The sequence below is a fragment of the Rhinolophus hipposideros genome (assembly GCF_964194185.1).
Source record: "Rhinolophus hipposideros genome assembly, chromosome: 5".
In the NCBI taxonomy this organism is placed as follows: domain Eukaryota; kingdom Metazoa; phylum Chordata; class Mammalia; order Chiroptera; family Rhinolophidae; genus Rhinolophus; species Rhinolophus hipposideros.
The window spans coordinates 73180966-73197010 of NC_138051.1; the positions used below are offsets into that span (position 1 = coordinate 73180966).

At 39.0% G+C, this 16045-nt stretch overlaps 2 protein-coding genes across 8 annotated transcripts in view; one reads left to right on the forward strand and one right to left on the reverse strand.

The window, feature by feature from the left end:
• Window positions 1–3348, forward strand: part of PALS1 (protein associated with LIN7 1, MAGUK p55 family member) — a 79586-nt gene extending 76238 nt beyond the window's left edge. For all 6 annotated transcript variants that reach the window (XM_081049736.1, XM_081049731.1, XM_081049735.1 and 3 more), the window contains one exon: window positions 292–3348. In XM_081049736.1, coding sequence (XP_080905862.1) covers window positions 292–468 — 177 coding nt within the window. In that variant the 3' untranslated portion in view covers window positions 469–3348. The remainder of the gene's footprint in view (window positions 1–291) is intronic.
• Window positions 3349–3450: 102 nt separating this feature from the next.
• ATP6V1D (ATPase H+ transporting V1 subunit D) lies at window positions 3451–16033 on the reverse strand. 2 transcript variants are annotated; one of them, XM_081049742.1, is made up of 10 exons: window positions 15920–16033; window positions 15385–15585; window positions 10542–10659; window positions 9239–9318; window positions 8809–8876; window positions 8114–8158; window positions 7075–7178; window positions 6444–6510; window positions 5210–5288; window positions 3451–4281 (listed from the first exon to the last, which is right to left on the reverse strand). In XM_081049742.1, exons 2-10 carry the CDS (start codon window positions 15423–15425, stop codon window positions 4140–4142), a joined length of 744 nt encoding a protein of 247 aa, XP_080905868.1. In that variant the 5' UTR covers window positions 15426–15585; window positions 15920–16033; the 3' UTR covers window positions 3451–4139. The 2 variants fall into 2 exon arrangements, with proteins under 2 accessions (XP_080905868.1, XP_080905867.1); XM_081049741.1 differs by lacking the exon at window positions 15920–16033 and having other exon boundaries at window positions 15385–15776.
• Between the last annotated feature and the right edge of the window lie 12 nt (window positions 16034–16045).

A 16045-nucleotide genomic window follows, 5' to 3' on the forward strand; every position in this document is an offset into this window, starting at 1 on the left:
CTGTGACCTAAAGCCTTTAGTTTTGTGGGTGAGATAAGACAAAGATATGAAAACCTAAATAGCAGTATAAACAGGTTATATTGAGTCCCCAGTGATTCACACCGTGAGTCCTGCAGATGCCAGAGCAAAGGAAATCCTTGGACGTAACGGTGGGGCGGAGCTCCGGAGGCTGAGTGTTTTGAGGGACAGAAGGAAATATGTAAGGTTATTTCTTCTTCTTTGGCCATCTTGGACTCACGTGTTTTGGTAAGGAATGGAGTTAACCTCTCAGTTTTCATCTATTCTTTGCAGCCTGAAGAGCTGAGGGAAATCATTGAGAAGACAAGAGAGATGGAGCAGAACAACGGCCACTACTTTGACACAGCAATTGTGAATTCAGATCTTGATAAAGCCTATCAGGAACTGCTTAGGTTAATTAACAAACTTGACACTGAACCTCAGTGGGTGCCGTCCACTTGGCTGAGGTGAAGGAAATATCCACCCTGTGGCCTGATTGGACTTGATCTGGCAAACGGCCAGTATGAAGGTAGCCCTGATACTTCAGCAAGACTGAGGAAAAGGTGGCAGGCAACATAAACGTTCTTAGATCTCCAACTAGTGAGAAGAAAATCCCCTTAGGCAATTGTGCACAGCAGTCTTTGTTCAGAATGGCTTTGGATGGTCTTGCCTCATTGGGGGATTCTAAATGGAAGCTTTCAACAGAACAGTTCTATTTAATCTATGTAAAGACCTTTTGTTTTCACCTATCCTTTCTTCCTAGTCATATTTCCATGACAAAAATGTGTGTATATATATACACAGCAGTCCATGTCTCACGTAGTTATAAAATTGAAGTTATTTAACAGTTAACTTAAATAACTTCATGGGAATTTGTGGGGGGGAGGCACTGTACTTCTGTGCACTGGGCAAAATAGTATTTGGTTAGAAAACAACTTTAGTCCTCAGAAATACTTTCCTAAAAAAAATTTTTTTTGAAGGTGCCACTTGGGTCTGGAGCTACTGTTAGCCTTGAATTCATGTGTATGTCTTTTAATTCTTGAAAAACATTCCATTAGAAGCACCCATTTTCTAGCTCAAACTTTGTGGATGAGACTTTACTGCACACTGAGCAGACTCTGATCTAGTTAAACTTGCATACAACATATGCTGATCTTTTAAAAGGTAAGATTTTCTTAATTTTTTTCTTAAATTGTCTCACCTGATTTGATAACATTGCTTCCTTTCTCTGAGCTGCATAGTACAATAGACTATGTAAGTTACATTTTTATGAATGGAAGATGTTCATATAAACTGTTGATTGTTAAAGTTTCTCATGATGCAGATAGTTTTTTATATACATGAGAGGACATAGCACATTTGACAGTTTTTGCATTTTTATATAGGAGCGCAGAATTTGATGACTGTGCTATATATAGGTAATAAACTGGAATTCCGTAATGAATATAGCTGCTGTACTATATACTAATATTTAATAGATTGACAAATGATCATTGGTAACTTCTTCAGCATTGGAATAAAATTATATATATATCCGAGGGAAATACTATGATAATTGACTTTTGAGGTCAAAAAGGATGACCTGAAAGTCATTTGAACATTTTAGAAAAAGAAAATGGGAGGGGGAGGGTTAAGCACATACTGTGTTTCCCCGAAAATAAGACCTCGCCAGACCATCAGCTCTAATGCGTCTTTGGGAGCAAAAATTAATATAACACCAGGTCTCATAATTAATTTTTGCTGCAAAAGACGCATTAGAGCTGATGGTCTGGCTAAGTCTTATTTTCGGGGAAACACGGTATAAAGAGGTTTTTATCCTAACAAAGTCTGCCTCTTATGACCAGAATGCAATAGCTTGCTAATCATGTGTAAGCTAATGGGATTTTCGTACTGGCATGGAAAGTTTATTTGTAGTCTTTTCAAGGCTTTAGGGATGGTGTGATGTGTGACAAAGAACCTCAAATGTGAATGTCTTGGTTTTATTTTTATGACTTTAGCTACAGTATTTCCTGTTCTCAAAGCTAAACACTGGAATAATATTGTCACTTAATTTAATATAAGCAGTTGTTTTTAATGAGTAGTTTGTCTTGGTGTCATGTATGTAATTGATTTCTCTTCCACATAATTTTATTTGAAGACATGTAGACTGTTTATAAGTTGCCTTTTCTGTTCAAATTTGTGTGGCCTCGAGGTTGGCTGTGGATTATGTCTTATGTGGAAATATTTTCAAGATAATATTCCTTAGGAGGAAACATTCCTGGGTTAAGGGAAGGAATGTCACACATACTGTCTCTTCAGGTCTGAAACACTCCTAGCTTATGGCAGGAAATGCAAAGCTAACACTGATTTTTCAGCATTGAAAACCAAGGAATATAAGCACTTAATCTTTTCAGTTTTCCATTTACTTTCTCCTCAGGAATGAAAGGTAGTCTATGGTAGACAATGGAGTTTTGTGAGCTGCTTATCATAACTGACAACTATTTTCAACCCTAAGTTTTAAAATGCTGGCAGTTTGAAGTTAGTTAGACTGAGATTTCAGGTAGCGCCAGTAAGTGGCTATTGTGCCAGTCCCTGAGTTAGCCTGCAGACTGCTGGGCTGGGGCCATGTGCTATCGAGAGGCACATGCCCTGCCATAGTATACTTTAGGAAGTCTAAGGTGACACAAGGTGTTTTGGGGGTCAGTCAAGTCTTACAGTCCTTTCATCAGCATTGGTAGGTAGAAATGTCTATGTCCCAAACTTTTCTCAATCCTAGTGATATTCAACACAATCCCTAAACAAAGTGAAAACTGAGTTGCTGCTGACTTCCTTGAAAGAAAACAGGAGAAAAGCCTTGCTATACACCTATTTGTCAAGCCACTCTGGCCAGTTCCATTTCCTGTCCCTCTGTGGTTCTGATTGGAGACCCCAGTGTGGGGGAGGTCTTAACCACTTATAGGAATGATACCAGTCAATAGCTAATGAAATGCACGTGCTCGTTCAAATAAGGAAATATCTTCCTTTACTAAATTTTCTTAAGTTGGAACAAACGGAAAGGAGAACAGTAGACAAATCCAGATTTGCTTTCTATGAAAATCTAATGTCTGGATTTTCTTGTTTTTCCTTTTCTCGTGGCCTAAGGAATAAGTATTGATAAGGAATAATTTGAATGTAATTCTGTGAATGTGTGTGGAAAATACGAACCAGGGATTTAGCCTTAATAAAGGTAACCTTTCTGACATCTGTTGTTAATCTTTTGTACTCTCTTATCCTATATCTGCACTCTGTTATTTTGAGATGTCATACTGCACACTGTATTGTAAAAATGAAAAGTAAAATATATTTCAAATAAAAAAGCCACTGAGTACTTTCTTTTGCTGTGTTTATATCCTCTGCCATTCAAGGTTTCAACACATCTACCAACCACCCTGTCTTCAAATTTCTGTCAGAAGTAAGTCCATTGGAACCTCTGGGTGAAACACAAAATACCTTTTAATTTATTCTTCACCATGGGGGAAAGCCCCCCCATTGGTACTGATACAGATTCTGGTTCCTTAATTGTTTTTTTAAAAAAGAACAACTTATTTTTTTAATCATTTTACTGTTTATACTATAGTCACATTTAAATTGGCAAAACTGCTCCCATGACAGACAGGACAGAGACCTGTCATGCAAAGAAAAAGTGAAGGTTTTCATAGAGCTTGAGGAGAGAAGCACCACAGTAACAAAACAAGGATGAGTGGTACCACAGTAACAACACAGGGACGGCTGGAGTCATCGCAGCTGCACCCAGGTGTGCGAGTGGGTAAGAGCAAAGGGGACGCCAGCAGCAGCAGGCCTGAGATCACTGCTGTTTCCTAAGGGGAGGTTCCTAATATGCTCGATAAGCCCATCACTTGTAACATAGATATAAATGGAATAGGGTGACACTTCTGCAGAATAAATTCTATAAGTTCCTGGGCAGGTTCTATTAACTCTCATCTGTGATAAATGGTTGCTAAATTAAGATTCTGCAAAGGTAATCCCATAAATGGGTATCCAGGGAAATTTTACAACCAGTGAAATTCTTAAGCCAAAAAACAAACAGCGGCATATACCAAACCTACACACTGAACTAAAATGGTGCCATGTCAGGGCCTCGGAAAGAACCAGAGCGGAAAAGATTATTCAAACAGAAGGTCCTCATCCTTCTCTTCAGCCAGAAGATTCGCAGGCTCCAGCACCTCACCAGCTGCCTTCCGTTGCTCCAACTCCTTCTCAGATTTTTCCTTGAGAATCTTTTTCTTCTCCTGTATTTTCTTTAACCTATAAAATAAAGGAATTTTCTGAATGCTGTTTTGCATACTAAGTAGATTTGCTTCTAGTTTTTTAACAAGGATAATAAACACATAAAACGAACAAAATTTGTTAATGTCAATCATTTATAATCGATTTAAAAAAAGATCTGAGGTAGAATACACACATTTTAAGCTAGTAAATGGTTTCAAAAGCTCCTATCCTAGAGTGAATAAATGCTGAAATCCTTTTCCTCATAATGGAACAGACTTTGAGCACTCAGACATTTATTAAAATTTTGTATCACTTCATTTAGATCACTACAACCCTGAATGTCACTGAGGACAGAAACTAAATAACCTGTAATAATTAAGATGATAAATCGTATTCTGACACCACTCAAGGTCCAAGACGGCCATGTCTTCCCTGAATACGTCTGCCTTTGCCTGTCCCCCACTTCTTTGAACCTGGCACATCTATTTAGTATTTATTGTTCCTACTAGCTCTAAATGTTTATAACCAATTATATACATGTATCATTTCTCTCCAAATATTGTGTTAATTCTCTAATGGTATGAGTTATACTATTACATAATGCCCCCAAGTAATTTATACTTTCTCCTGGAACATATTCAACATGCCATACATATTGGTGGACTGACTGATTAATTCCAGTTTCTTTTTATGTGGGAGATACCCAATCTAAATCACTTTCATTTTAAAGAATAATCAAGTCTATTAATAGTTTCTGTGAAGAGCCAAAGGTTTGCAACTGCCATGTTTTAGATATGTACAAAACTTGGCAAAGATCTGTCTTCACAGCCTTTGGCGATATTATTTCTTAGAATAAAATACAAGTGCTAATTAATTCTAAAGAACATAAACCAACAAGTTTCTCAGCAAATTGAGACTGGACTATGGAAAACAAAATGATCAGTAACTGCCAATTCCAACAAACCTATAGAACTCTTCCCGCTCTCTCTCGTCCAGCTCTGTGATGATATAAGCAAGGGTACGTTCAATCCGGGGAATGATGACTAGGGTTTAAAAAAATACAGTCAATTGAAAATGTCTAAGCTTTTTTCAAATTGCCAGTGCTCATTTGTATAAAACTTACTTTTTCTAATTGTAAAATTAATGTACATTTCATGCAAGAAACTTAGAAAACAAAAACAGGAAAAAAATGAAGTATAATCCAACCACCCTAAAGTAACGATTGTAAATATTTTGTTTGCCCTTCTAGTGTCCTTTCTATGGACAGATAACATTGGACTACGATACATACGACACTGAATATACTGAATTTATATGAATATATAACACTGAACCACAAATGTTAGTTTAAATATAATAGCAATCCACTGTTAAAAAGTAGAGGAGCACTGAAGCAGAAAGAACGCAGTAAGTTTTGTGTCAGTCATAAGGTTCTACTTTACATAGAATTCGCCTATTCTGTTTCTACAATGTGAGCTCCTTGAGAGTTGGAACTATTATCCATTTTGTTTTGCTTGCAATTCCATGTACAACACCTGGCACTAGCAAGCAGTTAGGAAATGTGTTTTAAGTTTTTAAAAAATGACATAACTTCCTCTTTAAAACTAATAGAGCCCAAGCAAAATAATTTCCTTGCTATTCGATTTTGCTTTCTTAACCATAAAATTGAATGTGTTCCTTTAATGAAAACTGAGCTTCTTGAGCAAAAACTATTATATCAACACTAAGCAGTCATAGTTTTAAAATAATGAAATGTGATGGGAAACAAATGTTATAAAATGGGAAACTGTTTTTAGAAATCAACCGCACAAGAACAGGATATAAGGACTAAGGGAGAATGGATTTAAAGATATATTTAATGTGTTCAAAAAGATGTTTCATTCACTCAATCATTAGAACTAAAGAAAACACTAGACCTCTTGAGAAATAAATTTCCACTCTTTATTCATGTATAACCAGAAATGAATAAAATATCCCATAATTTTTAACTTACCTTTCTCTTCTGTAACTCCTCCCACATCATACACATTCTCCTAGCAAAGCACTTAACACTTTACTGCACGGGTGACTCACTGCCCTCCCTGCTGTGGGCAGGCTCACCCACCTGGCGGTCAGTGCCTGATTCCTAGCAAGTGAGTAACAAACGTGGATGGATGGACAAGTGGATGAACAAAGGGTTTCAAGCAGCTTGCACTCACCATGTTCAATGGCATTTACACGCCTGTTGGTTATCTTAATAGCTTCATCCAAAGTAACAAAGGAAGTCTAAAATAAGAGGACAAATTATTTATGTAAGCACAAAGTCTTCCTAATCAGGCCCTGCTCACTTGGCTCCACTCAGACTGTACTTGCAGAGAACATTTGGAAACCAAGACTACTACTTTTCAATATGTTAAAAAAGAGGAAATTTGATATTTCCACAGAGCTAACACTATCTCCATGCTATTATAATTTATTTCAGACTCATCTGAAATTATAAAATGGCAAAAGGAAAGAGTCATGCACTAATGACCTAGGTATATATTAACTGGTCACAAAGGAAACAACATGGCTTTTATAAATCATGTTGTGAATCATGTTACTGTTGCATTTAAATCTAACACTTGACTATTGCTGTTATCATCTAGCGGAATGAAACTATACCATTGCACAAACATTTTGTGAATAAAAGTAAGGACAGTGCAGAAGCTACCATTTCAGGAATCAGAACATCACTGGCTTGTTTTACGTGGGGTCATGGAAACAGTCTAAAGTACTACGTGCATTCAAGATCTGAGTCTCCTGCACTCAGAAATCAAGCTGCAGTTCTCCAGCCATTCTGCCCCTTACCTGCAGCGAGGCTAGTTCCACCAGTAGTTCCACTGCTTTGGCGTAATTCCTCTTTAATTTAGCCAACTGTTCCCCACCTCTGGCTAAACCGGTCAGTTCATAACCTGAAAGAACCAGTCAGACAACATTTGTAATTACAGAGTAATAATCTTCCCCATAGAATTCCCCAAAAGATAAGTCAGAACAAAATGAGAAAACAAATTCACTACCCCTGTTAAACATGAAGTACCCATGTCACTCCCCAAACACAGCAGGATACTATTCTAACTACGGGAGACATTTCTAACCTTCACTTCACCAGATTGCTGGCTTAATCAATGCAGCACCCCTTCCCTTTGTAGCTCACACTGTCTGATGCTCCAGGACAGTGACACACTCTGTTAACAGATGACTCTCTAGAATGTTCTACTTCTTTATTTGAGTTGTACTAAGTATTTCACGTGAACCAATGAAACATGAGTGCCTAAGGAAGAATACTGTTGTTTCTATTTTTTTAAAAGTTGATTACTTTGGAAAGACCGAACAAAGATGTGTTACTACTACCCAAAAAAATGCTGTCAAATTAAGAAAAGATCAGATAATTATAAAAAATTGAAAGCTATAAAAATCTAGGAAGATTCAGTTCATTGCATCACAGTATCTAAGATCTTATTCTACTTTACAGAAATCCAAATTGGAAATGATAATGCATTAGGGGTGTGGTTTATGCGGGAAGACAACATGGAAGTCTATTTAGTGGATTCATACTCAAAGGCCATGACCTTATATTTTTGAAAAGGTAAATGACTGCACGTATATATATAACATATATAAATACTATATATATGTGTATATAATATTTTATATATTTTTTAAGACACGTACAATGACAAACTTTAATGACACTTTTTGATTATCTGGTGAACTGTCTTGACTGGAACAGATTAAGAAGGCTCTAATGCTGGAACTCTCTAGCACCATTTTCCAGAACAAGGTTCAATTAAAGAGGAGGAATCAGGAGAAGCCAGAGACACACACTAATAAAAAGTTTCACACTTACTGTCAGTTCCTTCATGGTAATGTTCAAATACTGGCAAAGTAACACCTGTTCAACAGAAAAAGTCAAGAGATTGTCTGGACTTGTAACTGGTTTCAAGGAATGAATTTAGGATCCAGCCTTAAGTGTTCATTCACTCCTATTCAAAAATCAAATTATCCCGCGTAATGAGGGATCTGGCTGTTACGGCGGTTTTTCTTTCCTTTCAGCTTTGAGGTATACTTAATCTACAAAAAATTGCACATATTTAATGTACACATTTTGATGACTTTGGACATATGCATACACCCATGACACCACCACCACATTCAAGGTAATAAACATATCCATCATCTCCAAAAGATTTTTTGTGTCCCTTTTCGTGTGTGTCTGTGTGTGTTTTACGAACACTCACACGAGATCTACCCCCTTAACAAGTTTTCAAGTGCACAACACATATTCTGTTGGCACTATACAGTACTGCATATCTCTACAATGCATTCATCTTCTATAACTAATTTTATATCCACTGAACTCCCTGATTCCCCCACCTCAATCCCATGGCAACCACAAGTTACAATGAGTTTAACGTGTAAAGCCAATCAACTTGTCCTAAGTAGAAAAGATTAACTAGGATATCAAGATCTTTCTGTAAAAACAGGTTAATATTAAAATGTCATCTTTTCTCCCACAATGGTTTCTTAGGGTAGAAAAGTTACCTGCTACATTATCTTTCTTCGCTCGAATCTTCACTTGGGCTCTATTTACATTTTGGATAACCGTGGTGCTGCAGGGGGGAAAAAGGCCTTGATTTAGGTTGTTTTTAGAGTGAGGAAATTAAACGGACCCATCGGGTAATTTCAACAAGAGTGAGATGTCCCACTATGTTTTGATAATTGTCTTTTTCCGGAAAAGGAAAACAATCACTGCTTCCAGAGGAGGGCCTCAGAGAGCAAAGAATGAACAATATTGAAAACATTAGCCATAAGAAAACAACACAGAATGATTTTAAAATACATGGATTGCTTGAGTTTTCAGTCACACATGTAGTACACAGATGTGACTTGCTTAAATTTAGAAAGGCTTTTAAATGCAAGTATGAACATGAAAGCACTTTGATTTTTAAAACATCCCATTTAGTCTTCTTACCTGAAGTCCCCCGCTGTGAACTTGGCCTCAGCAAGTGAAAAGGCAGCTTCTCTCATCACTTCACCCATTAACATTTTAGTCTGGAAAAGCATAAACCAACAGCTAATTCAACTAAGTTTTTTACAAGAAAAAAATCATGTCATAATTGTATTCTTTTAATAACCATCAATATTTTATATCAGATGTGCATGTACATATCAATGTGATAATGATAAAATAAAAATTTCCAAATTTCAACAGTTTGATTATGGTTACTAACAATGTTGCAAAACCATGAGTTTTATAATTAAAACATCAAAATAAAGGCACTAAGAAATAGAAAACTGAACCTTTACTGCAGATACTGTTATTCCTGAATGGGTCCATGGTGATTTGCTCAAATTAATCTCCTTAATTCACTCACTGCAATGCAGTCAAAATCCTAATAGCATAGTGATTCTAAAATAAATCTGGAATATTTAATGTGTGAGAATATGCATTAATGTTTTGAAAGAAAAGAAACACTGCGACAGGTTGGGCAGAGAGTTATCTTACCACGTATTAAAAATGTACAGCTACAAATAAGGAAATAAATCTGGTCAGATAAGTTAATAAAATGGAATGGAGAGGTCAGAAATAGCCCCAGATCTGTATGGGAATTTGGTAATGTAATGAAATCATTTAACTGGCCATTTACTTACAAAATGATAAAGTTAAATCCCTACCCCCTCACATCACACCAAAAAAAAAAAAATCAGAACGTATTAAAGATAATTATTTTTAAAGCTATAAAATAACAAAAGAAAATATAGTAGAACATGATCCTAATCTTTTTAGGCCTTTCTAAGCATTGTATGTAACCCAAAAGCTATATAACTGACTAAGAGATTTGACCAAATAAAATTTACGATAACATTTCTTAAAGTTAAAAGACAAGCAAAAGACTTGGAGAAAACATTTTTAGCATTTTATATACTAACTAGAAATATATAGAACTTCTACAAAAAAGTAAATTCACCAAGAAAATCAAATTACCTGTAAGCACAACAAGATGCTCAACCTCACAAAAAATCAATAGTGCAAATTAAGATATCAATTTTAGCCCACCAAATTGGCAACAAAAAAAGATTAAGAGGAAGGAGTTTGGATTTTATTCTATTAAGCTATGTGCAACTTGGTGCTTTATAATGGTTATTTTTACTTTTGAAAGAAAAAAATTTTTCATTAAAATAACTTAAAGGAAAATTAAAATGTCAACAAGCCATGTTGGATTTTCCTGAGATATTTCTAAAATAAATGCTGTTCTAAGCAAAGTTCATTCTACCTCTATGATCTTCTTCAGGATCTGTCGGAATCGAAGAGTTAAGGCATCAGATTTCTTCTTCAGGAGATTTCGACCTGTCTGTGCTCCTTTTAATCGAGCCTTCATGATGGTCTGTGCCCTATGTAAACAGTTAAAGGCATTTACTCCCCCTTGTTTAACAGAAATAAAAATACCTGCCCAATACAATGTTAAAATTATGCTTTGTTCTTTGATGTCATGAGAATAAGAATATATATAGCCTTTGTACCTGACAGGCTTAACTGATTTCTCAATACCGTGGAATTCCACTCTCAGTGTTTCATAAATAAGAAGGTTATTTAAAACAGAAACAATTTTTAATCAATATATGGAATAAGTATTTATTAAATTATAATAAAATCTATCAGGAGCCCTATTTTATGATGTCGGCATAGTTTACTTCATAGATGTGTAAGTTAAAACAATATCTGTATTTCCATTAGAGGCGTATTAAAGATTAAAAAAAAATCTGTCAACTAATATATATCAAAATTTGAAATGTTCTTACCTTCAGAACCAACAATTCCACTCTGAGGAATTTACTCTACAGATTTACTCCTGAATGTGTACAAAAACAACACAAGGTGTATTCCAGCCTTACTTGTAATAGCTAAAGAGTGGAAACATGTTAAATGTTCCATAAATCACGGTTCATTATAAAATGGATATGCAGCCATAAAAAGAGGAAGGCAGATCTCCATGTGCTCTCTCTATTATATTGTCTTAGCTATGCAAAGTAAGGGGTAAATATGCTTACACAGATACAGAGACCTGTTCTCCAAATGATTCACAGAAACTGCTAAGTTTCCTTTGGGAAATGGGGCTACTGAGAAAAAATAGATTTGCTTTTTATTATATTGTTTTGTACCTTTTGCATTTTATTCCACAGCCAGTTACTACTTTTTCTGCTAAAAGTGCGGCATTAAACAAAACCTGGAGATTTTTTTTTATTGGAAGGAACATCTAATAAGACACTCTCCAACCTCACTGGAAGGGACCTTATCAGGCACCTAATTGCGAAGAGACATTTACTCCTGTCTACGGAAATCAGACTCTTCAAGGACGAGAAACCACTGACACCGGAGGTAGACAGCTGTCCGAAGTCACTGACAAGGCCTGTGTAGCTACGGATAGATGCTGAACTCAGAATCAGTTCTGTTTGAGTGTATTTACCTGTCTGCTAATGAAATGAGAGCCACAATAATAGTTATACTTGTTCTTTGGGATTTTCTGTATAGTCCAACTATTTATGATTCCTGAACATGTATAACTGTTAATACTCTTCATGGATTATGTAAATGTTATTTTTAAAAGCAGGGCATTATAGTATTTTTGATATCATCAGTCAAGACTCTACTACCTATCATTTTATTAATTTGTAAATGACTTGGTATAACAAATTAGGTAACAAATGACCTTAGGTACCTTGTCAATGACATACATAAGTAAAAACTCCTGAGAAGCGACAAGAAACTCGTATCTCCTTACCTCCTTATTTCAGTCTTTTCCCATCAGAACTCCCCAATACCAAAGTCGAGAAAGCAACAGCAGAAATTGACATTTCTCTTCTTGCTACCATATGCCAGATAAAATTTAATAATGGAGGGGGGAAGTGGGTAATAAGATTCAACAATAGATCATGTAACATATATACTTAACGTGATTTGTTTAAGGAGACTTAATTTCATATGACTAGTGTTATAACCAACTGCAAAACAGTACATATTAATGGACCTTTTGGCTAAATTCTTAGATTATATTGAAATCTTTTACCACAGGGCAAAGGTTACTGAGATAATTCTATAGCTGGAAAGGACTTCAGACATTATCCTGAAAGTTAGGAAAATGAGACTCAGAAAAGTGAAACAACTTTGCCACAGTTACTTAGTGAAGAAAAGGCAGAGCAGGACTTGAACTGGAATTTTGACTCCAGTGATTGCCCAAGGCTCAAACTAAGGCTCAAACTTAAGTGCACTGTACCCCAACATGCCACACTGCCTCCCCTACAGATTATAAATACCATCAGATGAACAGCTGTCTCTCTAGCTGTCAGTGACTGACTTTGCACTGACTAGACCAAGTGAAGCTGGTTCAGTTTCCAGCCTAGGCAGGAGCCAGCCACCCCAATGTGTACATTTAAACACACCGCATTGTTGACACTAACCAGAATTTGGGCTCAAGGAGTTGAATCAAATTTAAGTCAAACCCTAGTCCTGCAGATTCCAGCAAGTTCATAGTAAAAAGGCAAACTGGTTGATGAAATGGAATTTAACATGCTAATTTAAATTTTCTCCTAGGTAATGGCACCTCTGTGAAACAGGTCAATTTTCATTCTTGAGACTTGAAGAAGAACGACTTGCCATACTATACTTACAGCCCTTGTAAGTATAACCTGTATATAACCAGTATATAACCAGTATAACCTGGATTTGACTGACTTCTGTTGACTCTATTTGATTCCCCCCTAAACTTGTTTTGCTCTCTCTGGTGCCTAAGGAGGTGTCAGCCTCATTTCACAGAACACCGGCACTGAAACAGAAGTCACTAATGTATTTTCTAGCCTAGCTCTTAAAACATCTGTTCTTTCACAAGTTTCAGAACTGCTGCACCCTACTGAAAAGTGTCTGACCTTCAGCTAGGATAATAACTTTAGTTTCCAGCTGAATCAAAGACATCTGACTGCATGACAAAGTACCTGCTGCTAAGCCTCCCGGAAAATATTTAGAGAACTCTGTGGGTTACTTCCTGCACCTGATTTTCCTCTCAAACAGCAACTGAGTGCACTCAAATAGCAATTTCCACCTTCACAAACCTATCATTCTTCTTGTCTAAGGCCGAATAAGTTTATTTTCACCTCTCAGTCTCCAAGTGAAAACAAAAAATTGTTAACGTTCTGACTACAAACACAGCCAAACATTAGTTCAAGCGTTGAAAACAGGTTTTATTCAGTAACCACTGACAGTAGGGGGAAAAGAACTGCTCCATTCCAATTTGTGCAGAGGAGACTGGGCATGTTAAAGGCAGAATGAGGGAGGGGAACCAGAAGGGACTCAAGGGGAGTCAGAACTGAAAAATTACAAAGGGTTGGTCAGTGGAAATGGGAGGAGGCCAGCTGTGTCCGCTAGCTGGCCATTGTGGAGGGTAGGACTCTATCCTCCCACAGAGAATGGGAGATGAAGGCCCTATCCTTCCTGATGACTGCATTTCAAAGAAATCGTTTTCAGGTCCTTGAGAAAGACACTTCTAAATTGTAGGAGAGGGATCTACATCTCAAAGGGAAAACGAAAAATTCGTAATTGTAAGTCCTTTTCAGTAAATGCCCTAAGAAAGGGCGGTGAGGGCCTATCCTCAGGCGCTGGCTAGCACTGGCACTTCTGACAGCGGCGGAGCTTTCCCAGGCAGACATGTGAATGGAGGCCGGGTCGTCCTGAGCTTTCTGGAAGCGACGCGCCAGTCTGGCTGTCTCTGGTGCGGAGGTTTGGCAGGACTCAATCATTAAGGGCTGGGAATTCTGCCGTTCTCACTACCCCGGGGGAGTCCTGACCCTCACCTATTTTACAGGCACTGCCTTTCTGCACAACTGCCTTGATTCCCACCTGGTACAAACTGCTATTAGAAAGTCAGTAGGTAAAGTTAAAAAATAAACCAAAAGCCCAAACCCCTTCATTTAATTAGTAGCTGTAGCCACCGAGGCAGAGACAGAAATTTAGCTTTGGGCTTTGAATGTAATTCTTTTATTTTAAAAGTCCTCAGATTCTCTGGGAAAAGGTCAGCATGAAGATAAAAACAACAATACTCCCAAAGAGATAGGACCACAATCAAAAGATCTCAATGTCAGGGCCAAAACTGATTTCCTGCTCTTCGCTGGGGGAAATGAAAAAGAGGAAAAAGGAGGAGGGGGGCAAATAAGGACAATCTTTTCTTTCCACACATCGTTGGGTACATCTGAGAAAACCTCAAAATGTTCTTTAGAGACTGGCCGAACACCTAGGGCGACATGCTGTTTCTCCTGCCAACGACTCCAGCCCACATCTGAGCAGATTCCAAGACAAGGCTTCATTCAGGGAACATCTCTTTGTGGACCGTCCATGGAATCATAATCAAGACGCCCCGATCCTGCAGACACCTCCCCGTCCGGGGGGAAAAGGCATGTAAACAAATACTATTCATTTTTACAAAGTGACTCGTGGGTGACGTTCACGGAGGTCTGAACAAGGTGCACGGCGGTGAGAGAGCAAAAGCAGTGCCTGAGAACCTCAGGGGCGTCTTCCCACCGCAGGTGACATTTCATGAGATCTTGGACAATACGGGGATCCACGACCGCATCTAACGTCTACGCCACAGCATTTCGCTCCACCCCCCACACGGCTCGCAAGTCTCTTCTACACGCTTCCCACGGCAGAAAACTTCCCTTCTCAATCCACTTAGCAAACCTCGCTGGCTTATCCATCTCTCCGCCAAACTGAGTTCTGGTCCGGGCAGCAGTGGTGACGCTTCAGTTACACGCACCCAGTGCCCGGTTCAAGACGGAGTGTGGCACGAATGGCCCGGTTTTAGAGTCAGGTCTGCGGACCTCCACACAAGCCAGCAGGCCGGGTGCCTGCTCCTCGGGGCTGGGGTCGCTGTGAGCAGCCTGGTTCGCTCGGAGGCACGTGTGAGGGGGCCGTCACACAGCCTCGCCCTGAATCACCAGAAGAGACTGGGAAGCTCAGGATCCGCCCAGAAAACCAGGGACCTCGCTGCGGGTCCAGGGTACGGAGGAACCGCGGCTCGCACCCGGCGTTCCTGAGCCTAGGACGGACGCTCGCCCCGTTCTTTTACTTACATTCGCGAAGGAAAGATCTCAATTCGATCTTTGCCCGACATTCTGACGATGACTCTGGGGCGCGGGTCCCCGGCCGGGCAATCGTAGTTGCAACAGACCCAGCCACAGCGTCTTCCTTTCCCGGAGTCAGCTGGCTGTGTCACTTGACACCCCGCGCGTTGCTAAGAGGCAGCTGGGCTAAGCATCCGCCACTTCCGCTTCCTGTTGGTACGTAAGGTTGGGGGTGGGCGTGGGAGGAGGGAAAAGGGCCTACAGCCGGCGATGCCCGGATGTGCAGGCGCGCGCACCCCCCACGGCACCTCAATTCCGGTCAGCTTCCTAGCCCCTCCCGCTCCAGCTCCCCGGCGACTGCGCGAGGCTCTGCGAGCGCGGGGCGAGAGAACGAGACAGAAGAGTGTACTCTTTCTCTTCCTGCGCTTGTCATTGTTGGTGACAGCGCCACCTCATGGTTGGCAGAAGCTTTGAGAGAGGATTTATTCTTCAGGAACAAGGAATGAGAGTTCTACTTCTCCCTGCGCCTTGAAGGTTTCCTTACCGACAACTGAAGAGAGCGAAAAACCGTACTTTCCAGGTTCTCCTGGGATCTTCCTTCTTCCTTGTTCCCGGAGGACCCGGACTCTATGGTCAGTGACGAAGAGGGCCTCTATCCTGTTGGCGCTTG